This window comes from Notothenia coriiceps, unplaced genomic scaffold, assembly GCF_000735185.1.
Source record: "Notothenia coriiceps isolate Sejong01 unplaced genomic scaffold, NC01 NC01_scaffold00037244, whole genome shotgun sequence".
Taxonomy (NCBI): domain Eukaryota; kingdom Metazoa; phylum Chordata; class Actinopteri; order Perciformes; family Nototheniidae; genus Notothenia; species Notothenia coriiceps.
Genome location: NW_011369945.1, coordinates 11,130,391 through 11,155,994, shown reverse-complemented (window position 1 = coordinate 11,155,994; position 25,604 = coordinate 11,130,391). Strand labels below are relative to the sequence as shown.

Here is a 25,604-nt window from a genome sequence, read left to right as displayed (position 1 = left end):
TTCCATGAAGCTACAGCCATTAGCTGGTTAGCTTATTAGCTTAGCTTATCATAAAGACTGGAAATGGAGGGAAGCCTGACTTTGTCATATGATAACAAAAGCCAGCTATCGGTCCTGAGTGTTATGTGCAGAACGGACTGCTGCAGATGCTGACTCTGATGGAATGTAGCTGCGATTATGATTTCAACATCGGGATGAGAAAACTAATCGTATGTGCTTTGGTTCTTATGGTTGGTCCATCGTTACAATAGGTGTGAAGCTAACTACAACAAATCACAAATGTGGTACAAATCCAACCATTCCCTCTTAACTGTAGCGAAGTAGAAGTGTAAAATAGCATTAAACGGAAATACTCAGGTAAGGTATATAGTACAGTTTCTACCCTCTCCGTAAATGTGAACTTAATGGAAAAACAGACACAAGAAGAATTTTAGAAAGAACATCCAGTAAAAATAAACAATAAGAAAACACTCTTCTGTTAGCTCAGAGATACAGTACATTTCACATCTCTAAAAACTCTATTTGAAGTATAAACCATAGAAGAAGAGCCCCGGGAGGATCACTGTGTCTAAAGTTAACAGCAATCCAAGCCCCTTGCTAAGATGACACGCATGAGTTCTCGTCCAATAACACGTTCTTATTTTGTGCAACACGAGACTGTGTTAGTCACCTGCTCCCACTGAGTTTACTCTGACCCAAACTGCCTCTCAAAATCTCAAAAGTGCCAAAGAATGTATTTTTGGCCTCAATAGAACAAAACAAAGTAGCCTGCAGTATTATCGAATTGGGAGTGTTCGCTTATCAATGAAACAAATGATCCCATTTATCAAAATAACTGAGGAGATTTGTTAAACAATGCTGACACTGAGAGTTTTAGGATTGACCACACTGATCATGTTCATGACTTGAGGTCAATCGGGGGTTAAATCACTTGTGTGTGCTAGGAGGACATTACTGCATTTAAGTGGGTCATACCACAGATCACACCAAGTAATGCAAGACCCACCTTTATCAATACAGATACAAATACTAATGTGTAATTGTCTAATTCTCATTACATTCTCATAAGTTCTTAGTATGACACATCGGGTGTTAACCCACTGTTTATACGTAAAGATATATTTACATTCATGTTGATGATGCAAGACTACGGGGAACAACAAATGCAGTGTGTTTGTTTTGTGATTTAGCAGAAAAGCAGAGGGTGCAGCAGCACTAGTTTGATGCTTGAATTTTGAATAGAGCCGTCCTTCTTATAGATACTATCTCTTTACGTTAGTGGGCCGGATCATTTGGCCCAAACCGCTTTTCGCGGCTCCGGCGCTCGCAGTTCACGCCCCCCCCCCACTCATCGCGTACGTTCCGTGATGTCCTGTAGCAGGCACCGCCGATGTCGGGGAAACGATCTTCAACACTGCGAAAATAATCCCACCAGACTCCTTTGCCCATTTCCTTGTCCTTTTTCATTATATCAAGCGATAAAAACCCTCGATCTTCTCTCAAATTATTATTATTTTTTGCAAGACGCCCCCCTGGCGGAAACGCTGATATAACATGTTGCAAGTTCAAATATAGGACTAAAATATATACATATAAAGTAACATGAATGTATGATAGACAGTATCTCACATGGATACAGTTAATGTAAATGTATTATGGATATGTGCCTGATGAGAAAGGTGTTCATATATCCTTCATATGCCTAAGTATCAGTCCTATTTACACAAGTATCCATCCTCAAGAAGAAGCTGTTGGCAGACCGTATTATAGACTCAGCAACTTCTCAAGTGAGGACTAGTGGATGAGTGTTCTTTATTTGTATGCACATATCTGACTGAAAACAACCGCACTGTTATGGATACCGTAGGATAGGAATCTTGTCTTCGATCCTTGGAAACCTTTGGGGAATCTAGGAAAATCCAGAATCATTTTTTTTAGAGAGACGAGTACAGTATATGTATATCTGTGGAGGAATGTTTTCCTCCATGTAGGTTTAAAGAGTTGGAATGTCCCGTTGTTCTGGTGAATGTTCCGGGTTCTTGCCATGTACCTTCATCAGATTTTGATTTGTGGCTTTAAAAAAAACATACCATTCTGCTTTTCCGTCCTGCATCATTTCTGCCTCTTCCAGCTGGAGTATCGATATAACCAGGCAGGGATGGAAGAGTAATCACCTCCTCTGTTTGGGTCTTTACATTTTAAATTCCTCACTTCAATTGTAAGCTCTGTTTCCACAGGCATCAGTGGTTTTGTCACCAAGACCTCGAGCAAAGCCTCAACATTTAGACATGACTTAGTGGCATTGGCATCATCATTGGAGTTTGTCATGGTATTGCCGCAGCTTCTGATCACTGGATTTCTATTTTTCTGTGTCTTGACATTTCTGGAAAAATCATCATCAGCACCTTTTTCTGTAGACTTGGCTGCAGGATGTAGACTGGCACACTGAGACGACATGTTCAGAAACGATGTGGCAACTTACAGCCATGTGTCACTCATTAGTGAGGTAAATGTCTTTAGACTCTACACCTGGACATTAGTGTGACCTTACTGTCCACATGTGTTCGACTATTCGCACTGAAGGTCAACGTGAAGTCAATTGTCTTTGCAGCCTTCTCGTTCACAGTAGACCTTTTTTTGTGTCAGTCAGCCTCATAGGTCCTCCAGTCTGAATGCTAACATCTATGTTGTTCACTTGTTGTGGTCAGATTTCTACGGTGCAAAGCTGAACAGACTACTTTAATGCCTTCCATTTAATTCAACAGGATGATATGGTTTTCTTGTTTCTTGCAATACTGATACACGCCACTGTTGAAAACAAAATGTTTAACAGTGGGAATTTATATAAGGTTTAGGCACAAAATAGATGTTAGTTCATGGAAGAAAGAAACTAAACGTGGAAAGGAAGCAAACAGTTGACTCCCGTGTTAAAGTCCAATAATATCCCCCACATTCTCCAACCAATGGACTTTGTTCATTTATCACAATGTCACACTATTTCCTCCTTTGTTCTTTTTGGCCCATTGCTGAAGAACAATAGTGAATTTTTCCTGCGGGGTTCAAAGCGATGCTAGAACAATTTTACGGTTTTAATTGTTTTCTATTTGTCTATGATGTTAGACTGTGCTTTGAGCTATTAATATCTTCCTATGAGTAGAGAAATGTCTGTATAATCAACGTCATATAGCCTCCCATAGACCTTAGACAATAAGGGTACGATTATCAAAAGGGATTGCGTGGCTTGTCGACAGCTAATACGCAGTTAAAAATCAGTTTCTGAGTGGAAAGATATCGTTCACCTCCAATCAACAGTCTGCGTCTTTGTGCAGCTCTCAGGTTGGGCCTCTTCCCTCAGTATGAATAAATGTTTCTGGAGGCTCCACCTCATGATCCTCTTGTTTAAGGTTCTCAGCTGAAGCGGTTTGACAGCTCGGTTTGCTGTGACATTTTATAAAACTCAAAGAAGACAAAACAAAAGCAGAACATTCTCAGCTGTTATGCATATGAATGACGAAGTACAGCATGTTTTTAGAAGAACAAACTCCCTCCGCATATCCTATAACATTCAGACCTAAATTGACCCCCCCTATTTAAGCAGAAAATCCTGCTGCTCCTCCCACAGCGGGAAGGACTGTGCTCCAAACTCAGCATTGTGTTTGATCTTAAAATATGTTTGATTTTGCATTACTTTCTTCTTGGCTTTCCTTTTGAGTGATATTGTTTTGGAATGACTTGTGCATTTGTCCTGTGTCTTCTGATACGGTGAACTAAAGTGGTGAAATGTGGCGTGATTTTCTACCTGTTTCTGTAAAAGAGCAGATACAAATAATGCCGCTGTTGAATAGGACATCTGGATGTCTAAAATGGAGCCTAAAGAAACATAATGAAAGGGATATTTAACAGGCAAAAAAATGTACCGGTCCAAACTATGTAAGAATAAGACTTGTATTTTTGGCCTTTCTTGTCACTCATTGGCAACATTTCCACTAAAACCAACATATCAGCAATGTTGCTCATTCCAATTTGACAGTTTGACTTAGATTTGAATTCCCTTTTGTTTCTGTATTTTGACGAATTTTTTTAAATGATCGTCTGAGACTCAAGATGGGTAGTTAAACATTTTGTGAGAATCTGCATTTGAATGCTAGTAAAGCCCTGTTGCTTAACTTTTAAGGATATTGAGAGCTTTTTTATGGAGTTTGGGTTTTACAGGGGAAGCAGTGGTAGTTGTATCTCCACGGTTTGCTTCCTGAAATGTTGTGCCTGTGGAAAATGAATAAGCAACTCCTTCCTGTCTCAAAAAGAACCCTCTCTTTCAGTCTGCACCGGCACAGTGTTTGCCAGTAGAAAACTGAAGTCGTTCAGTATGTTTCCATATTATGGATGTGTGTAAGTGAGAATGTAGAGCAGGCAACTCCCTCAATTTCCTCTGAATAAATAAATGTTGACGACCAAGTAAATTATGATTTATAAGCACATTAATAGCCCACAAAATTGGTTTCACAGGATTAAAAACTTAGACCCTGAGGCACAAATTATTTATTGAAGTGTAAACCTTCACCGTCCAGCCAACTCTCTCCGTCCCTGGGATACCAGACTCTCCTGTCGTTTATAAAAACAAGAGCGACAGTTACGTAATCCACATGTTTTCTTTAATGGTCAACCAGGCACATTTATGAGAGTTTGTTCTCTTGCAAACATATTATCATAACCTGAAATACAGTATACTGCACCTGTGGGCATGTCTAACCACAAAACCTGTCCCTATGTATTTCTTTAAATCCAAGAACTAAGATTTACTACACTTATTTTCCCTCTCAAACGCATCACATATTATTTGATTTATATAGGAATGTCATAAAAAGCAATGACAGGATTACAAATCAGTACATGGAAACACATGATGCTAATTCCATATGTCTCTGATCCGTTTATTAGTAGTGATGTATGACAGTTAGTCCATGCTCGAAGGATATGACCAAACAACATGTACATGTACTCGTGCATGCATAATCAAAAACACATCTGATTGTACGTAAAGTAAAAACAAATAATGAAATGTTTGCAAGAATTGCATGCTGTTTTATTGGTTGTATAATTGCAATGACTTTTACCTCGATTTTTAATACATTTTTCTCAACTCCCTTTAAAATTCTCAATTAAAACATTTGGAAAATAGTCTTTTTTTAAATGTATTGGTCCAACTGACAATATTTGTTCAATGTTGTAACCATAGGGTTAAAAGAGGGAAACAAACAAAATGTATAAATAGAAATGTCAGATTTTCCCAGATGGCGGCGTTCACATGCACCTGATGAACTCTGGTCTTTATAAAACTAGTATCAAATTCCAATGTATAAATGAAGTTGATATCAATATTAGTCATAGACCTATGTGACAATATTGAAAGCGTGTTCAGCAACAGGTCTCAGTCTGAAACCGACACCTCGGTAACAACACACAGATTATTTAGGGAAGCTGGATGTTGTTTACTCTGTGAGTTCACGTCAGTCATTTCAAAAAGGATCTTTTCCCCCATGTTTCACTTGAACCAAAAAGCACACAAAGGGTTTGTAATTCAAGAACATAAAGTGCTTATTGTTGAGACAAGTACACATTTGCTTGTCCTGAAACGCCACAGCTGTGTTTAGCTAACCTCAGCAAGTGAGTCTTTAAAAGACACCGCATGAGATGAGCCTACTATTTTATAAAGTGTGCTGGCTCGGTTGAGGCTTTGTGGGACACTTTTCTTAGTTTTACTGTCTGACTCGTCTTTCTGGATGAACACCAAAGTGGTTTGAGAACAGACACTGCTAAAATAAAATTCCCGTGTTGCTATATTTGCTGCAGGACTTCACTCTGGTCCTTTTTTCGCATCAAACCATCCTCATGTTAACATTAAATCTGCCATAATTCAACAGATATAAGTAAATCGATTTTTTTATCAGATTTATTGTTTGATTTTTGTGAATCTAATGTATTTTTGTACATCCTTAATCCCTCAGTTCACCCTCAAAACTCTTAACATGGTATTAGATCTCAAAGCTAACAAGTACTAGGTTGCATTAAGATATTTCAAACATCTTCTGCTCAAAGGAATTAGTAATCCAGTTCAACTTGTTGACACACAGACACATCGCAACCTCTCTAATTAAGACTCAACCACAGTTCCCATGACTGCTCTGCAACATGACTCTCGTGGGGAGGGGGGGGGAACTCCCGCGATTTACGGGAAGAATCATAAAACTGTAACCCAGACTATACCAGGAAACTACGGGCATGAACCTACACTTAGTGACTCTAAGTGTCAGCTAATATAACTACAAACGTGAAGTTACTCATCATCCTCGCTGTGTCCGTTTTAATCTCGTAAAATAACTGAATGCTTCCGATGACTAATTACACACTGCGGGGATCCTGTTGTAAAATACATCATCAATATCTGGCAGTGGAAAACGTTTTCTAATAAACCCTCTTGGACTTTTGCACAGTAGAGCTTCTGTACATGTGACCGAGGCAGCAGGGGAACTTCTGTTTGCCCCACTACTTTCCAGCCCCAGCCTCCTGCAGGACCAGAGATGTGGTCCATTACTCGTCCTCTGTGAGAAGCATCTGGACCAGGTTCCAGGCAATCTGCTGCCACACAACGACTGGCTGTTTGCTGCAAGGGTGGCCCTAATGCAGTAATGAATCAGCCCCGACCGTAACAGCGGCTCAAAGGAAACCAAATATACATCGAGTCGCTGCAGCGTCGCACTCTGAGCCGTGTGATTGAAGCCTGCTGACAAGAAGGTCGGGCTCGCTGTTTGTTTTAGTTTCACTTCATCTGGGAGCGTCTCTGCCAGGCGACTTGGTCCATTTGTTGTGAATCATTGAAAGCAGGGTTGCTGATGGCTGGAAAACCTTTGCAGTGTGACAAATGTGGGGTTTTATGCTGGAAGTCACATCGTCTTAATCATAGATTTGCAACATCAATTTTTGTACATTTACTGCTTTTACTTACTGTATACTTTTATCATTTTACATATCGAACAGTGTACAGGTGGATATGGGAAATAGTGTGAAAAAACTTCTTGTTTATTCGTCTTTTAATCATCAATTACTCAATGTATCTTTATCCCTATGTTGGGAACCACACAACTAAGCTGTATAACTTATTCACTTCTACTTTTGATACTCTTTATACACTTGCTTTTAATACTTGGAAAATAACACTTCATGTCGGATATGGATTGCAGGACTTTCATCTTTGTATTGGTTCATTTACTGCATTAAAGGGTCCCGTTACTTCTTCACCCGCTGTTACTCAAATCTCTTACGTGATATGTTTCAGAGTGTTTTGTTTTCATATTGCATTACTTTTTTGAGATGACTCATTTGGGTTTGGTTTCTGTCTCCTACAGCGCAGCGCGAGAGATGACTGACCACGCAGCCGTTTGGAACAAATGACAGAAGTTTACACACGCTGGGTTTGAAATGCGAAGATGCCAGCAGCAGAAAATGAACGTCATTTGATTACATTTAGGAATAAGAAGATGCTGTTGACCGTTTTACCTCCAATGGATGCCTGAAGTTTCTCCAGCAGAATCAGCAGCAGCTTTTGAACTGAAAGGGTCTCTTGGTGGAAGTCTGCCAGCGGGGGGCCAGGATGTGGCCCCCTGACCTCGGGCCTCCAGACGTCCAGCTGACTCTTCCTGGCTTCGGCAGTGTGTTTGAGGATGCCGAGGACCCTCAGGCGCCGCTGTCTTCTGGTGGCTTCTGTCAGTCCTCCATGCATTCAGGTGGTCTCGGTGTGTGCTGTCTTCCAAGGACTTCCCTGTCCTCGCTGGGCCGCGACCTCACCTCCCACATAGAAAAGACAATGGAGGACTTTGCCACCCCGGGGCACACAGATCCTAAACACAACACCCAGAGGTTCAGCTGTTACCCCCAGCCCTCCCTCCCTTTATCCTACATGCTCTCTAGCTGTACCACATCGCCTCCTTTTGGCTCTCCACCCTCCTCTCTTTCCTCTTCCTTCTCCTCATCATCTTTGTTTTTTTCCTCCCCTCTTTCTGATGCACCTGGTGGCAACAAGACTCCTCATCTACAACAAAAGATACAGGAAGAGTATCACTCAATAAAACAAGAGCCTGCAGATGATTTCTCACCGTGTAAGAGGGAACAGTTTCAAAACAACAACCAGCAGGGGGAGCCGTTCCATGTGGGCCAGACCTTTAAAGGTCAGGAAGGCCCCCAACTTCACATCCCGAGGCTTAACGGACCCTTAGGCCAGGACCCTTCAGTGGACCATCAGGACCAGCCACTGACGTGCCACTGGATCGACTGCAGCGCCACCTACTGCAGCCAGGAGGAGCTGGTGAGGCACATCGAGAAGGTTCACATCGACCAGCGCAAAGGAGAAGAGTTTTCCTGTTTCTGGGCCAGCTGCGTGCGACGCAACAAACCCTTCAACGCTCGCTACAAACTGCTCATCCACATGAGGGTCCACTCCGGAGAGAAGCCCAATAAATGCATGGTGAGTCGCTTTTCTTTTGTTTGGTGGATCACAATAACTTTGATTTCTACACAAAAAAATATATAAAAGTGTTTATCACTAAATCAGACTTGGCTGCTTTCCACTGCTTAGCATGCGGCGAGATAAAGATACAAGAAACATTCAAATATTTACAACACGGTCATAAAAGAGTTTCTACTTTAAACATTGGTGGTTAGCACGATGTCAGAAATTAATGATTTTTATTGCTACAAACCAATTTGGGCTTGTTCCATGCTAATAAAGTTGTAGTGCAGGTATTGCATTTTGAATTCAAAAATAAACTTGCTCCTGGTCTTACCTAATAAAACAGGTTGAATAAATACTAATAGGAGCAGAAGAGAATATAAATGAACATAAATCAAGGCAAATAAACTTCACTCCTAGATGAAAGGTTCAGAAATTAGCAATTGTACAACTGACCACTAGAGGTGCTGTAGAGCAATGCTAACCTCTCCAAATCAGCTCCACCAAAACATATACGACCATTTTCAGTCAGTCAAAACAAATCTCACCCTTTCCAACATTTTGTTTTATTGAAAGGGGATTTGAAAGACATAGCTTACGGTACGTCTCGACTTCACTGTGCAGCCGTTGATCGAGAGGCTGTGAGACAGAGAGATGATCCAATGGTTTCCTCTCCTTGCGACAGGTTTCCCTTACTCATGCTCGCCAGATGACGAGACATGAAGGTGTTGTATGAATGGAGGATTTGTCTTTAGGAGCCAGTATCCAAAAACCTGCTGATCGCCCTGAAGTTATTCTGAGAAATCCAATAATTTAACGTTATTAGGTAACGATGCAATCACCTGATAAATCATTCATTCTTACAGAAAGTCTTTCAACAAGATACTTTGTCTTGCCTTCTAAATGTCCCTGTCATCTGAAACGTCCCTATTTAAATGTAAAAAATGGTTTTCATGTCTGGGTTGATTTGTTTAAACCCCTGGTTACCATGATGACGGCAAGTGAGATTAAAGACTACAAATCCCATAATTCTTGGGGATCCAAACACCTGTTGAGCAGCTACTTTGTAGAAAACATATTGTAAAAGCTTGAGGTTGTTACCTTGCTGTAACTCTTCATCCAAGCGATCACTGCTTCTTTTTGTTGCATTACTTTCTGCAAAATCTAAAACCGATGAACAAAGCTCCCCCAAAATAACATTTTTAACATCACATTGCACTTCCTGTAAACTATACTGTATGTTCCCACAGAGAAAACCCTTTGACCATTTCCTGCCTTTAATGTGTCTGAGCTACTTGACTTTTGAAACATACAGGCTGATGGCCTATAAACCCATAAAATGAAACATTGAAAAGGCACATACTAGAAAAAAAAAAAAAAAAAGAATCGGATGCATTTGAAAAAGTTAGGAGGCACGTCCCAGATAAAGACGAGACCAGATTAGGTCCGAAAAGAGACACTTTCTGCATTGACCATCACAACCGTGGCCTTTGAGCCCCAGCACAGCCTCACATCTGTCATGAATCACTTTTTGAAACACGACTTTTGCTGCCTGAACACATCTGTCTCATGATGACCTTCAGCTCGGCTCCAAATCCCCGTCCCTGAGGGTGAGTAACTCTCTCCGTTATTCCCCAGCGATTTCTTTGCTGTCGTCAAACTGAGGCTGCGATGAATAGTTCCTTCAGAAATCTTCATTCAGGGACACGCTTCCTTCTTAAGTTAATTAGTTCATTCAAATGATTAAACCTGCTGCAAGCTTGTAAATATATGACTTTGGCGAGTCGCCTGCAAACAGATTAATACATTTAAAACAACTCACAAGAAAAGTCAGTCACGCTTGAAGCAATATGAATAACTTCATTTTATTTTTCATTAACTGCTCTGGTCAAAACATGTAAATTAAGTCATTCCTGGTGCAGTAATGGAAAGTGTGTGTGTGTGTGTGTGTGTGTGTGTGTGTGTGTGTGTGTGTGTGTGTGTGTGTGTGTGTGTGTGTGTGTGTGTGTGTGTGTGTGTGTGTGTGTGTGTGGAATTCAATCTAATTTGACGGCTCTTTATGTTAAGTCTCAGATCAGACAGGTGCTACTCAAGCTGTGAACACAAGCTCCTGAGGCGTTTCTAAATACACCATGATGGATTCATCATTCATAACTTATGGTCCTGCATTAACATTCTGGTCGGATGCATATAAAGGACATCTTTATGTTTTCCTTTCCGTCAACACACCCCAGGAAAGACCAAAACTATACAAAAATATCTGTGTTGCCAACCCTGATTTTATTTCTCTGTGCCAAAGTGCCATTGTTACAAAAAACATGTGGAACCAATGGCACAGGTTTGCACTGGCTGACACGTTTCTTTACTAAAATGAACAAGGGCACTGTAGTTCATTTTGCGTCAATCACACAAACATCGCCAAGACTTTCCGTTCAAGAAAAATGACAGCATCATTACTCAGTTCCAGGTAACGACATACACGTACGTTGAAGTTACAAAGCAATCCAGGTCTCATTAGTTCAACAAAGTATTGTCCTTTAACATGAAAGACTGCTGTGTTATTTATTTATTCCAACCTAAAGACCATATTGATTATTTTGGTCCACCATTCAAAACATAATCAAAAGCGAATACTGTGCTTATATAAGAATGCTTACCCAATATCTGGCACACTTTACAGTATATCGATAAATGTTTTTATTTTAATTGAGTAAATCATGATAAATTGTGAAAAAAAAACACCATGGACTCCTATTGGACCTTTTAAGTATTTATATTCACATGTTAACATCCTTTTTTTATCTTACTTCTGGTAACCAAAAAGAAATATTATGTTGGCCTGTAAGTAACACATAATAAAAATCATATTTTCACATTACATATCAGTGAAGTTGAAGTCTGGTCCAACAGTAATAACGAGTAAGGAGGTCATAAATCACGGTTTAATTTTACACGTTTTAGGTTATTGAATCATAAACCTCAGGTAATGGCCTTTCCCCAAATTGCATGGAACAAAACACACACACACACACACACACACACACACACACACACACACACACACACACACACACACACACACACACACACACACACACACACACACGGAACTGACAAGAAGCAAATATCAGTCTGCAGGCTACAAACTGCAGGCCATAAACTAAAGCTTTGTTACTTTAAAGAAACCGTGTCAAATGTAATCTCAAATCTCACACACTAAAAATGTTTTCATTTATGTCATGCAAGTTAAAGTTTACATGGAAATATTTCTCAAGGTTTGATTTGTACATCCTGGCTCTCTTAAAGGAAGTGGGAGAACATACAGATGATCACAGGAGAGCACTTTAAATATTTCTCCATCATTCAAAACTGTCTAAAATCACCTTGTGTTGTACATGCAACACATTCTGAACGTTAGGAATGTGTTTTCAATGCTTTCAGCCATCATTTAGATTCAACTAAGTGCAATCTACAAAAGTACGTAACATAACAGTTGGTTACATGATGTCATGCCATTAAATAAGGTAAAATTCCAAGGTTTAGTTTATGAAAAGGATTAATATCTCCGTAAACAAGACTTCAAACAGGATCCGGGTTTGGTTCTTAAATAATTAAAATACAAAAATAAAGAGTTTTCATCCTTTGTAAACTAGTCCAGAGGAAATTATAGAAACAGTTTTTCTACCCAAAATTCATTCCAGGGGTTTTATTAGGTCTCGCTAATGAGTCAGTAAATGTCATTCACCTCGTTTATTTTAATAACTGTGCATTAAGACAGACTACATCATGGAGATTAATTCATCCAAGGCTGGAACTCTCCTTAAAAAACAACAAAATAACAAAAACAGAAACAAAAAAGCAACCCATAAAGAAAAAGAGATCCGTGACTGAAATAAGTTAACGCTCGAATGCTCATGAGTACTTATCTAGCAGTTTATTAGCACACATCGACTATAGATTATGTGTTTTTATGAGAAGGGGAAACTGAGGAAATGCAGCTTTATGTGGACTGATCAGTCAAAGTTTAACAATGAGTTGTTGGAAAGGAGGAAACACTCATTACCCTTTACGTGTTGCTCGTCACTAGTTCAGGGATGAAGTAGTAATAACATCGTTTAAAAAAACATTAAGAAAATGTTAACCCACCCTCGAAAAAATACACACATGTCCACTTACAGTAAAAGAAACATATTTCTAAAGTATTTTACAGTAGAAATACGAAGTCAAGTTTTATGTTGGCCGTTACAGTTGATGTACTTTATTTGCTTGTTATGACAGCATGTATATGTATATTTATTATACTGTGTCTCCAAAATAATAATGTTTTCTTTATTATTACATCCAACTAAGAAACTCGAGGAAACAGTGCGTTAAACTTTATTTTGTCAGACATTTAGTAAAGTGTGTCCTTCAATATGTAGATTATTACTCAGTACTGGTAATTGTACAGTTTCAATTTTAATCATTTAATGAATTAATGTGTAGTTAAATTATTAAAGGCTGGCAATATTCAACAAACAAATCGTATAAAAAGAGGTGATGACAATAACTACACTTTCATTTAGGTCATTGTAGTCAGGGGACAATGACTAAATGAATATGAAATACTTAAAAGGTCCAATAGGAGTCCATGGTTGTTGTTTTTCACAATTTATCATAATTTACTCAATTCAAACAAAAACATTTACCGATATACTGTAAAATGTCCCAGATATTGGGTAAGCATTCTTATATAAGCCCAGTATTTGTTTTCAATTATGTTTTGATTTATTACTACGCCCTGTTGGATGAAATCTCTCTTTAGCCCTGACCCTAATGTAACTCTAAGCTGCTATTAGCTCTGACTCTTTTAACTATTCACTTTGACTCTCCTCAAATGTTTGATGTGTCAGGTTTCAGTAAGCCTCTTTGTTCATATGTTCCTTGTCAGTTTGAGGGCTGCCTCAAGGCGTTTTCCCGTCTGGAGAACCTGAAGATCCACCTAAGGAGCCACACGGGAGAGAAACCGTACATCTGCCAGCACCCCGGCTGCCTCAAGGCCTTCAGCAACTCCAGCGACCGCGCCAAACACCAGCGCACACATCTGGACACGGTCAGTAACACACAGCCACACTGCACGTGCCTTAAAGACCACACTTTACATTATCAAAAAATAACCAGCACACAAGTCTAATTAAATGAAACCAGTAACCAGAATGTTCTGTCTGTTATGGTATTGAAGAAATACTCTCTTTTAAAAACAACTTTTATGAGTTTTTCTTTTTATGAGGAAAAATGATGAGGACAAACAATGGGCCTTATGCAGCAACTTCCTTTTAATAAATGTATCAGCTAATTAACAACTTTAAGAAAGAAAGGAAATCCATTAAACCGTGAAAAACTCTTGATGAGCCAATCTTTGTATGTTTGGCCCTTTGTGTTGTGGGGAGGAAATGGTTTCAACAGCTTAGTTAAACAGGAAAAATGTCAAAAACCAAAAACAGTTTAATAGAAAACATGAGGTTGAGCTGCGTTCTTGCAGAACTTGAAATAAAAAAAAATCTTGGGAAATGCACACAAATCGCAAGTGTTTTTTTATCATTCAAATCCATCTCTTTCACTGACAACTTTGCAGCTATGATTTATACGAACTGCGTAGACGATAGAATATTAAACTAAAATCTTGTTCTCCACTATCACACTTTATAAAAACACGCTGAAGAAATCATCATCTAATAACTCTAAACGCTTAAACTGACTGGGGGATGTTTCAGGGGATCAGGATCATAAATGAAAGCTTCTGTTACAAAAGAAGTTATGAAATCCACTACTGATGACACCTGAGAGGATACAGAAAGAAGCTCTTGTTCCTTGAAACTCTTGCTCCTTGAAATCACATCTTCATAACTCGCCACTGCTCCCTTTCGCTGCCAAAAGATCGCCCTAACAATCTGGCTCTCTCCGTTAAGTTCCTATCAAGACTCTAAGAGTTATTCAAGTACTATTTGTAGGTACAGTACATGCATTTTACATTTTATGTTACTCAAAAATACTACATTCACTACAGGCAAAAATGTCTACACTTATTCTCACTTCCACTGTGACATGTACATGAAAACCAGAGCCCAGTCTGCTCTGATTGGTCAGCTGGCCAGCTCTGTTGTGATTGGTCAGCCGCTTAGAGATGTCCCGCCCCTTAGCCTATCACGTACAATGTGTTGGAGCCATGGATGTATAATAAGAACTGGATACAGCGTGGGAGGCGGGGCCTCGTTCATTCCTATGAGAGCTGCTCATTGGCGCATGAAGACAAAATGGCCCAACTTTTGAGAGAGCGAAACGTCACGCTTAAAGGTTGTATCTTCCTGGTCGAATGCACTTATTGTAAGTCGCTTTGGATAAAAGCGTCAGCTAAATGCAATGTAATGTAATGTAATGTAGTACTGAACACGTAACATGAACGTGCCGGGCAACGCGGTCCCGTGGGTTAGATCCGCATTCAAAATGCAGAGGAAAATAACTCTCAGAATAACGTTATTATCACATTTTACAACTTGAGGACCGAATGTGTTTATTTAGTTTTAAAAAAAATTATAGAACGATTTTACAGACGTCTCTTTCCCAATGTAAGTCAATGGGAAAAAGTCTTTCCGGGCCCAGCGACTGATACGAAAGTGTAGTACCGCCGTTTGGCCACAACAAATATTTTCCTCAGTCCAGCGTACTTCCTGGGGGCTTGGTTGGAGCGCTAGTGAGTAGCCCTAACCCTTAAACCTATAAAACACACTACAGGAAAGGGAAAACCCCAAAAAGCATAAAACGGCCCCTTCAAATAAAGTAGTTTGCACCTTCCATGTATTAGGAACATTTACTTTAAAGCCTTCCCTGTCTGAAGAACAAAAAGGCGTCACTTTAATATATAACTTAAGCATTTGTAGGCATAAATCCTCAATCTCCTGTCGGCTCTCAATATACGTCTTCTTTATGAAACGATATGTGTTGGTAATAAAGGGTTATGTTTAATTGGAAGTGCCACAGCTCCCCCTACTCCATCCTATTTCTGGGTACAGAACAGAACATTCTTTAGGATCGTGTAACTACATACCTGCTGTGGATTTATTCTGTAAACCACAGTTATTTTTACTCCTGCTGACAAGCGATGAGGATTTAGCAGTAATCCAGCAAATCATATCTCTTATTACACGGGTGAGATGGAGCCATACGATGCACTCAGTGTTATTACAACAAGAGGAGAGAGTTATTTTCTCCTTTTTGTGGTTTCACGCTGGCTAATGGCGGCTTCGCAGTTGCGTCACAAATCCAGAATCAGACACATCTGGGGCTCCGAGATGGCGCCAGATGTGCCTAGATGTAAATAATTGGTGAAAATAGTATTACAAGCAGCCAAGAAAAGACTGGTGTCAATACAAGTTATTTATGTTTGATTTAATATCTTGTATTGTGTTACTAATGTTATAAATAATAGTGTGTTATGAAAGATTTGTTTCCAAGATGTGGCCAGTGTCACGCAGATGTGTCTCAACTAAGATTTGCAGCTCACATGTTGCTTGTTTTGGGGTTTTTCAATCAGTTCAAACCGATATCACACAGTTACCTAGTGCTTATTCAAGTCTTTATTGATCCATCAAGTGCATGTATTAGCACATGTTGAACTCAATAAGACCAATCAAAACCACGAAACTCTGAATGTTGTTGTTTCCTGTTTGAATTCACATGCTTCGTAAACTAAAGCATTTTAGTCCTAACATCTTGAATTTCAACATTACACAGAAAAGCTTTGTTTAAGCTCTGCTGTTGATTTATGTTTTCCATATTTGTATAACTTTGACACACACAGTTGCATTCTGACATGTAAATTCATCAATTTATGCTGACATGCAAACACCAAGGATACACAGTAAAGTTTAACGCTTCATTATCCGTTTTGCCTCGCATTAAATATCGTTTAAAGACATATTGTACATACTGTAGAGGAGGATAATACAACTAAATACAATAACAATTATTTTTTTTAAACTAAGAAGTGTGCACTGTCACTACTTCACTTCAATAACATCCAAATACATCCAAATGTTCAAACTTTAGGTGAGCTAAATATGTTCACTTGCTCTCTACAAAAATAACAGAAATATATTAGTATATTTAAGTCCTTACCGTTGTTTCCCTGACGTAATCAAACTGACTTTTTCCTACTTATAACTTTTAAATACTTCAAGTGTTTTTGACGTTGTACATTGTGCTGTTTTAAAAACCCCTCCACCCTTTATTTGATAAACAGTGGCTTAGTTTGTTCTCTTTGTTACCACCACTTAGGTCATTATTTTTGACTTGTTATGTTCAGATCCTACTACATAAACCAACAAGATTCATCGAAATAATTCACATGTGTTTTCATGGAAACTTAATTCAGTCCACCTGGTGAAACACTCAGTAATCCAAAGTGGAGAAGAAAACCTGTGAGGAATTAGATTCATGGAAATGAGCTCATTTACCTAACCAAACTATCAATTTTCACGAGATTGGGAAAAACACAACACAAAATCAAACAGCAGAAATGTGCTTCTCTCTCTAGCTAAATCAGTGGTTCTCAAGCTTTTTCTGTCAGGCCCCCCCTTTGGAGAAAAAAAACAAAGTCGGGCCCCCCCAACACAAATAGTCACGTAATGGGCCAAGTTAACATTTATTAAAATACACCAATATGAAAGTGAGCATTCCTTTAAAAAAAAAAAAAAATGATTTTGATAAAACAGTGATAATAAAACAATGCTCAATAAGTCTGTGTGCTCAAAAAAATAAATACAATTTAGCAATCCCTTTGCTAGAACAATAAGTTATAATACTTTGCCACTTTACAAAGAAAATGCGGATATTTGGCAAAAAAGTGTGTCTTATTAGTGGCTGCAATGAGCCTGTGTTGCACGGCACATTTCTTCAAAACGGGGTTGCAGGCTCAGTGGCGACACCAGAGATTTATTTTGGGGGTGCTGTGGGGCAGCTTGACGTTTCATAGAGGGTGCTCAAACATTTAGGGTTTCCCATTAATTGCCCGGGCGCTTCAGTGGAACTGCAACAATCCCCACGCATATACACAGTGTGACAGTTACAATGAAGGCTCGATAATCAGCTCACGGCATATAGGTGTAAGCAGGGGTAAAGTGCTATTTTTATAAGTGGGGAGTGGACCTAACATAGGGGGGTCCGGGGGCATGCTCCTCCAGGAAGATTTTTTTTTAAATATTGAAGTTAAAATTATCAATCTGGTGCACTTTGAGAGCAACATGAAGAGATCTATGGATACCTCTCTCAACACCCAGATGAAACACAACTGTAAGCAGATGTTCTTTTTCTTTATGGATATTTTACAAATCACTCCCCTTTTTAAACTGTATTCTTTTTTTAATGTCATATAGTATTTCATACCTGTTTTTCATTTATACTCTTATTTTTGTATAACTGTAATGATCATATAAACGTGTGCCTCGGAAATAATTGTTTACATTAATGGTGACCAAACCGTTTGAGAGCCGGCCACTAGCTCGCTAGCACCAGAAGCTAACAACAACGATCTCCGGTACCGGTGCGCTCTCTCTCTCTCTCTCTTTCTCTCGCTCGCGCGCGCGCACACAAAATGGCTCGTTCCACACACACACAGAGCCGAGCTTGAATCAAACACAGAGACCCAGACGTACTTGTATTCTACTGTATCATATTATTATAATACTTTTTCAATAATAACATTTCAGATTTCAGTTGTTTTTATTTTCCTCCTGGTCTCTCGCGCCCCCCCCCTGTTATGCCCCAGGGAAACACTTTGAGAAACACTGAGCTAAATGCTATAAAAAAACAGCGATTGAAAGTTTAGAAATCACTCGGTTTTAACTGTTGTTATTTCAAGGTTAAAAAATATGCTTCAGTTCAAAAATACTCCTTGAAAAATACATTGCTTTCAACATAATCTGGTTTACATCGACTCAATCACTCAAATAAACCAAGAAAGTCTTCAAAACATACCCTGTGTCGATATACATTGATTGCTTTGGGTATGAAGGAATTCTGTAAACTATATTGTTTGCAATTGCATTTTTAGTAACAATATAAAAGTGATGATTAAGTCTGAAAAAACGAACAAAACATTTTGATGAGGATACCTTAAAAACCTTTTAATTGTTACTGTAAGAAAGCGATATGAACCCTACAAATGTTTATATTTTCCATATAAAGACGTGTTAATTTATGGTTACTATATTATATATAGATCCTTTGCTTTGAAAGGTTTACTACATCTAGAAATAACCATCTGGAAAAACTCCTCTCCGGCCACTGATTGTAGGAAGATCACTATCTAAAGTTGACATTATGAACACATCCATTGATGAGTGAACAGGATGATGTGTTTACGATCTGTTCCTCTGAACTCTTCTCTCTCTTCCTCTCCTTAAGCCTGCAGACTAAAGGTAAATATACTGCATTTTGAGTCTTTCCTATAAAATATTGACTTCATCTTCACTTCTTTCCTTCCTGTTAGTACACATGTCACGCTGAGTGAGCACATGTATCCTAAATGTTTGCGTGTAATACACAGTACTACTGTACACAGCCTCACACCTGTAAACAATCTGCACTATGACTCAGCTAAACTTGTACTGTTGTTTCTAAACACAATTTTATTTTCTGTGTTTATCATCATATCCATAAACCAGATGTGGTGAATGTTATGACCTGATTTACAAAGTTCTGAGTTTGTGTAAGTCATGAAACTAAAAGTATCGTCTAATATTCTGTAAAGGGTTCAATAAGGTTAATTGGTGGAGTAACTAAGTACTTTTATTCAAGTATTGTACTAAATTACAATTAGTCCCACAGAGAATTTACATTGTTACAGCAGAAAAAAGCCTAAGAAAGAACTTAAGTGTATTTGTACTTTACTTACAATTGTATGCTACTATAGTTACTTGGTACAATAACATTTGTGTAACATGAAAACACACTTAAAATGACTCAATACTAAAGCACTTTCTTCTCCCTCACAGCTTTGTTTATCTTCTTCTTTCCGTTCCTCACCCCCTTCTCGTTGTGGTTCATTCACAGAAGCCGTACGCCTGTCAGCTCCCAGGATGCACCAAGCGCTACACCGACCCCAGCTCGCTACGGAAACACGTCAAAGCTCATTCCGCCAAAGGCCTTCAGGAGAGAGAGGTCAAGGTAACAACAGCAGTTCTATCCTTGCATGTTGCACATTAAGGGAAACACTGATTACTTCTCTTATCACCAACATCTTTAATAAAGATATGTGAGATTAGAAGTGGAGGAAAGGCAAGGCTATAAATACAAATCAAGTAAAAGAGGTCAATATAAACAGTTTTCTTTGTTCAAAAGTAAAAATGATTACTTTTAGTGGCAGTAAAAATGACACCCCTGGACTCGGACCAGTGGCATGGCGGATTAATGGTCGGGGTTTTAAACCGCTAGGCCACCACAAAGCCCTCATAAATCATTTATTTATTACTCAACGGTCATAAAATCCTGATGCTTGACCTCTGGTGAACAGAGATTCAGTAAAGTTTCTTTGAAATTGCATTTTCTAGGAAAATAAGGTCCATTTCAATACAGCGGTTAACCCTAATCTTTATTCATCTTGGTTTCTGGGCAGTTTTACGATCGTGCAAATACTGTTTGAGAAGCTCCTCTGTCGTATCAGGGATAACATTCAACATCAAAAACACACTTCATGACTTTTCATGAAAATTGTAGAATTCAAAGATATATACTGTGTGTATGTATAACTATATTATATTAATTATTTCATGTCATTTGTTAGACGCTTGTATCCAAAGCGACTAACATACATTCAGTACTGTGGACAATCCCCACAGGAGCACTTTGGGGTGAAGTGTCTCAGGGACACAACGACATGCTGACTGCAGTGGGGCTCGAACTTGCTATCCCCTGATTCGAAGTCCAGCACACTACCCACTGAGCCACAGCCACCATATATACAGTATATTTAACTATGTTATATAAATACAAAACATTTGTATTTCACTAAAAACTATGATCACAAAGAACATGTTTCCTTTCTGGCATGCAGTTAACAATGTTCCCTTTTAACAAAACTAAGGCAACGCTATTCCAGTTTATTTAAGGGCCATTTTAAGCATATTTTGATGATAATCAAGATATTAGATATTGTAAAATCCCAATGATAGGATCATTGTGTCATGAAACGTTCACATCGTCTCGTGCTTTCAGAAAGAAAATAGCAGCAACAAAATGATATAAAAATGCAGTTCTTTTAGAATAAAGTGTATTAATAAGGACTTCTTTAACAGCGGGTTCTCCGAAAGCATCTTAGTGGCGTTAGTGAAGCAGCCTGGCTCTGCTCTTAATAACTCTAGTTTCTGTGAGAAAGAGATATAGAGCCACAGGAGGAGAGAGCAAGCATGTTTATGATTCAGTCGGATGAAACGCAACAAAACAAAGTATTACACACACTTCGCTGGAAGTCAGCATAGGGAGCCTATTGTTCACCCTTATCTGGGCCTTGTTTGTTTTCTATGGCCCGTGAGTGACACAGGGCTTTGTGTGTATTCCCATGCCTTGTTTGTGTTAAACAGAAACACGTGTGCTTGTAAGTTGTGACATGGCCTACACGCCCTGCGCTGAAGTAAATGTGCGCTGCGGGGCTACAGAGAACTTTGAAATATTAAACATGTACTTCAGAAACTCCTCACGGTTATACATTTCTTCAGGCGGATGCGTCACAGCTTATGAAGTTTGTATCTTCATAAACAGTGGTTTTGGGTGTGCATTTTTCACTGATTATTCATAACTCTTTTGTGGTTCCTTGGTGTCCTTCACAAGCTTCTCTTCTAGTCCTGGAGCTGACCATAAACTGTTTTGGAAAGTCCTGGGGGGATCCTCTGTTAACGCGGGATAATAAAGTAAATTGTCTTGTCTTAACTTTGTTAGAACATCTTGGAATAAGTTGCATAACGATATTTCTGGAGAAGTCGGATTGAAAGGCCAAACGAGAACCAGGCATCTGCTCCAAGTGACATTTCTTTGAAAAATGAACAGTAAAAAAGGGCCCGTGGACAACGTGGTTTTCAATTGATCTACTGTTTGTAATCAAAATTAATCATTTCAATGTTTGGCTTCATGGGAGCCGTGTTGCCCAACAGCAAAACACAATTGGAAGAAAGCTGCAGCTTAAATGTAATTACTCTCATCCGTACATGCAGGCACATGTTCCCCAACATGAAGACATGACATGTTCCACCATTTACTTCTCAGTGGTTTAATGGAACTCCAACCACCAAAAGTCCATGTACTTGAGAACTAACTGAAGTACTTGTATTGGATTAAAAAAAAAAAAGTCTTATCAATCCATTTGATTCCAAGGCATTTCTCACTCTTTTCTGAATTTTTTAAACCTAAAGAATCAATCGATAAATCTCGAAATTACTAATTAGTTGCAGTGTGATAAAAAATAGTTCAAAATTAGCTCCACTTCAACAAATACAACAGTTAAATCCTAATTTATATTGATGCGTGAATAACAATAATGCAATGATATAATCATAATAATAATAATAATAGAATGAAAGTCACATGAGAAATCCTTCTGCATCATGTACTTTTAATATTTAAATAAGATAAGATAAGACTTTACTTATCCCGAAGGAAATTGTTGTGCCTGAGTAACAAAATACAATAAACACAGCAGCAAAACTGTACACTAAAAGTGCAGCAAAAAGAGCAATTAAATATCTACAGACAACATGAAACATAGAAACATAGATGGTCACACAATCAATGCAACTAATAGCAGTAGTTAGTAGTGCAAAAAATAAAACGTAGTGGCAGTTACGTAATTGCACGTTATCATAGCATTATTAATAATACTAATAATATAATATTGGACATAGTTATATATAGCAGCGAGTGTATATTTAAATATTTTAACAATGCCGCACTTTTAAGTAAAGAATCTCCATCTCTACCACTTTTCACATCTCCTTGAACATGACCTGTGTTCTGTCTGACAGGTTCAGGTGCACACGCCGCTGGAGTCGGACATTTTGAGCGATTGTCTGGCGAGGCAGCATCTCCACCAGGGAAACAACTCGCCTTTACCCGGCGTCGATGACTTCACAGGTACGCACGGGTGAAACGGTAGCAAGAGCAAATGTACAAATCAGTGTTTAGTCTCTCTGGAAATGAGACAACAAAGAAAAGAGTAATTGCCCAAACACCTGGGCCGTTAAGCTGTGTCTCTTTCATTTTCTCCCATGGCCTCATTCACTCCTTTTCCTCTCCCTCCTCTCCACCATTCCTGCGATGATAGCTCATCATGCCCCGTGTTTACCTTGTCCAATTACCGGGCACTGACTGCGGGCGAGTTGGCCTCCTCCCCGCCCGTCCCTCAGCTAAAAAACCTTTTCCAGCCAAGCTCTGTTTCTTTCCCCTTTCAATGGCTGAACAGGGATCAAGAAGCTGTCAGGTACGCTGAGGCTCAGCTGGCAGAAGAGAGAGCAGAGTGTCCAGGAGAGCTGTCCATGTCTATTACTTCAGACTACTTGCAGCTTTACCCAGAAGACTTTGAGGGGAAAGCCTCAAACGGCACACTATCCGTTATTTTTATTCATGGCGAAACAAGCTTGTCAGTGTTTCATTTTGAAATTTTCCCAAGAGGACTTTTTGCTTATCAGAAATACCCGAATGTTACTTTCTGAATGTTTTGTATAAACCAGTGTCTGTACTTTACTTTATGTGTGCAGGATTTATGGCGACATACGATAACAATCATCCGCCGCTGTTAAAATCAAACCCAAGTGTTGAAAGGCTTGACGGTTTTTTTGTGTTACAGTTTTAAATGTATGCGACCAAAAACTAATGTTTTCAATATCAAACACCTCCTGTAGTTTTGAAACGTGACTCTGAAAATCTTTATTCTTTGCAGGGAGCAGCCGCTGTTGTCAGGTTTCATTTGAACTTTAACAAAATACTTTTAGTGTGAAGAGAATATAAAAGTCTGTTTTGTGAAAAGTGTATTTGTTTGCTTTGTTGCTAAATGATTTAAATTGTTTTTTTAATAACAAACAACAGCTTTTTAGATTTAAGAAGTTGTTGCTTTCCATGTCTTGTCAGGTATTTTCTATTTTCTTAGTATTTTTTGGACAGTTGGTCAGACAAACAAGAAATTAACCTATGCATTTAGGACATGTACATATCTATCTTACTACTATTTTATGGATTAGCTGACACATTTCAATTAGTTAAAAATAATAAAACAGAGAATTAGAGTGATCATTACTGTCGCCCCAGCTCATCAAAGCAAACAGCCACAGACTGTAGCTATTTATTAACCCATATTTCATATCATGTTCTCCTACTTTTTTATTGTAACTTGTTTATCTAACTCACTTTTATGTGAAAAATACCTTCACCACTGAGCAGCTACCTTTCATGGCTTTTATTAATACTCAGAAAACTGATTTTCAGTGAAGTTAATCCATTTATCCATGTCTCTCTTTTAGGTGTGTACTCCAACAGCAGCTCCGTCCACAACAGGGCAGAGTTCCTCCCTCCGTCCGCGGACACCTGCTCCAGGTATCGAGGCGTGGAGGGAAACTTTGATGCCAACAGCCCGATATCTTCACTGACGAGCGTGAGAGAAGGGTGAGTGTAAGACCCAGGGCCCAGGAGTTCAAAACTTTGAATCCCTATCTGATCAAATCAGATTTGGATTTTGGGTAGTTCAAAACCAAAAAACAGGATTAGGATCACTTTCATATCCGATCAGATCAGGAAATCCAATCCAAGCTTTAATCTGGATCAAATCTTCAAAATGGGTAGTTCAAACCGACCACACAGGATTGGGATCAGTTTGATCCCAAAAAACTGGATTATCCTGATCCCACCAGAGGGGTGGATTTCCAGAGCAAAATGTACTGTACAATTTATTTTAAAATATGTTTCAATTTAAATAAGATGGCAAAGTTTGTTAACTGAAATAATACACACTTTTTAGCCTTCATGGGAAATACATTTAATTTTTTCCATTTTTGCTCACGTTTGTGGTGGCCTATTTTGTTTTCAACCAAATTTTGATGACATAAATGTTTATGCTCATAAAAGTATCACGGCAAAGATTGTCAATCACAAATGTAATTTAGATTAAAGTCAAAATATCTTCAACAAAAAAAAAGTCCATAATCTGTCATCACCTTTCAAATAAAAAAATATAATTAGACATTATAGATGTCTCTGCAATGTGGTCTCTTGTCTCCTTGTATTATTTTTCATGTCCACTAGATGGCGATCGGTAGGATTAAAGCACTGATATTCAGGATCTAGTCATCTTGAAAAGTCGTAATCTGGATCAGGGTGATCCTATCCTGAATTGCTTTGAAGTCCAGGGACAGAATCTGGCCGACTTGTCTGAACCTGGATCACAAAAAATGGGATTTCAAAATCTGATCGGATCTGATTGAGATTAAAAGTGTTGAACTCCTGGGCCCAGGAGATCAACGAAGCTAAATGTGTTGCAACTCGATAGTCAAAAATACTACACGGGCACTTTGGAAAGCAAAGACCTGCCAAAACCAATCAGCTCCAACCTGTTATGGGTTCTTCCTTGGCCCCCGGTACACCTTTCCACGAAATGTCAAGAAAATCGGGCCAGTTGTCTGTAATCATGCTGACAAACAAACAAACCAAAAACATAACCTCATATGCCGAGGTAATAAACAGTAAACACATGGGCTACTTCAGCTGCGGTTATAAACATTTAAATAGTGGCTATTAGATGTTAAGGGCCTTACTCATGGGCAGCTCAGCGGTTTTTAACAGGAGAAAGATTGTGTTTATTTTCCCTGTTTTGAATTTCTGTTTTATTGCTCCAGTGAGTGAAGTCATTAAGAGAAATGACCTGTCATATCAGGAGATGCAGCTGTTAAAGGTCAAAAGTACATTTTTATGTTCTCACTGTCGTGCATTTTTTAATCTATTGCCTTTATTTCCTTGAAACATGGGTATTTTACTGCTACTGGGCTAATGATGTACCCAGAGGCAAACTTAAATGGTCAGTTCATCCAAA

At 38.8% G+C, this 25,604-nt stretch overlaps 2 protein-coding genes across 2 annotated transcripts in view; one reads left to right on the top strand and one right to left on the bottom strand.

Annotated features, from left to right (window-relative positions):
- Window positions 1-25,604, bottom strand: part of LOC104964693 (SH3 domain-binding protein 5-like) — a 131,484-nt gene that overhangs the window by 67,965 nt on the left and 37,915 nt on the right. The window lies entirely within an intron of this gene.
- Window positions 1-25,604, top strand: part of glis1a (GLIS family zinc finger 1a) — a 39,104-nt gene that overhangs the window by 7,343 nt on the left and 6,157 nt on the right. The window contains exons 2-6 of the mRNA XM_010793540.1: window positions 7,404-8,518; window positions 13,434-13,595; window positions 19,592-19,705; window positions 22,552-22,660; window positions 24,043-24,184. Coding sequence (XP_010791842.1) covers window positions 7,649-8,518; window positions 13,434-13,595; window positions 19,592-19,705; window positions 22,552-22,660; window positions 24,043-24,184 — 1,397 coding nt within the window. The 5' untranslated portion in view covers window positions 7,404-7,648. The remainder of the gene's footprint in view (window positions 1-7,403; window positions 8,519-13,433; window positions 13,596-19,591; window positions 19,706-22,551; window positions 22,661-24,042; window positions 24,185-25,604) is intronic.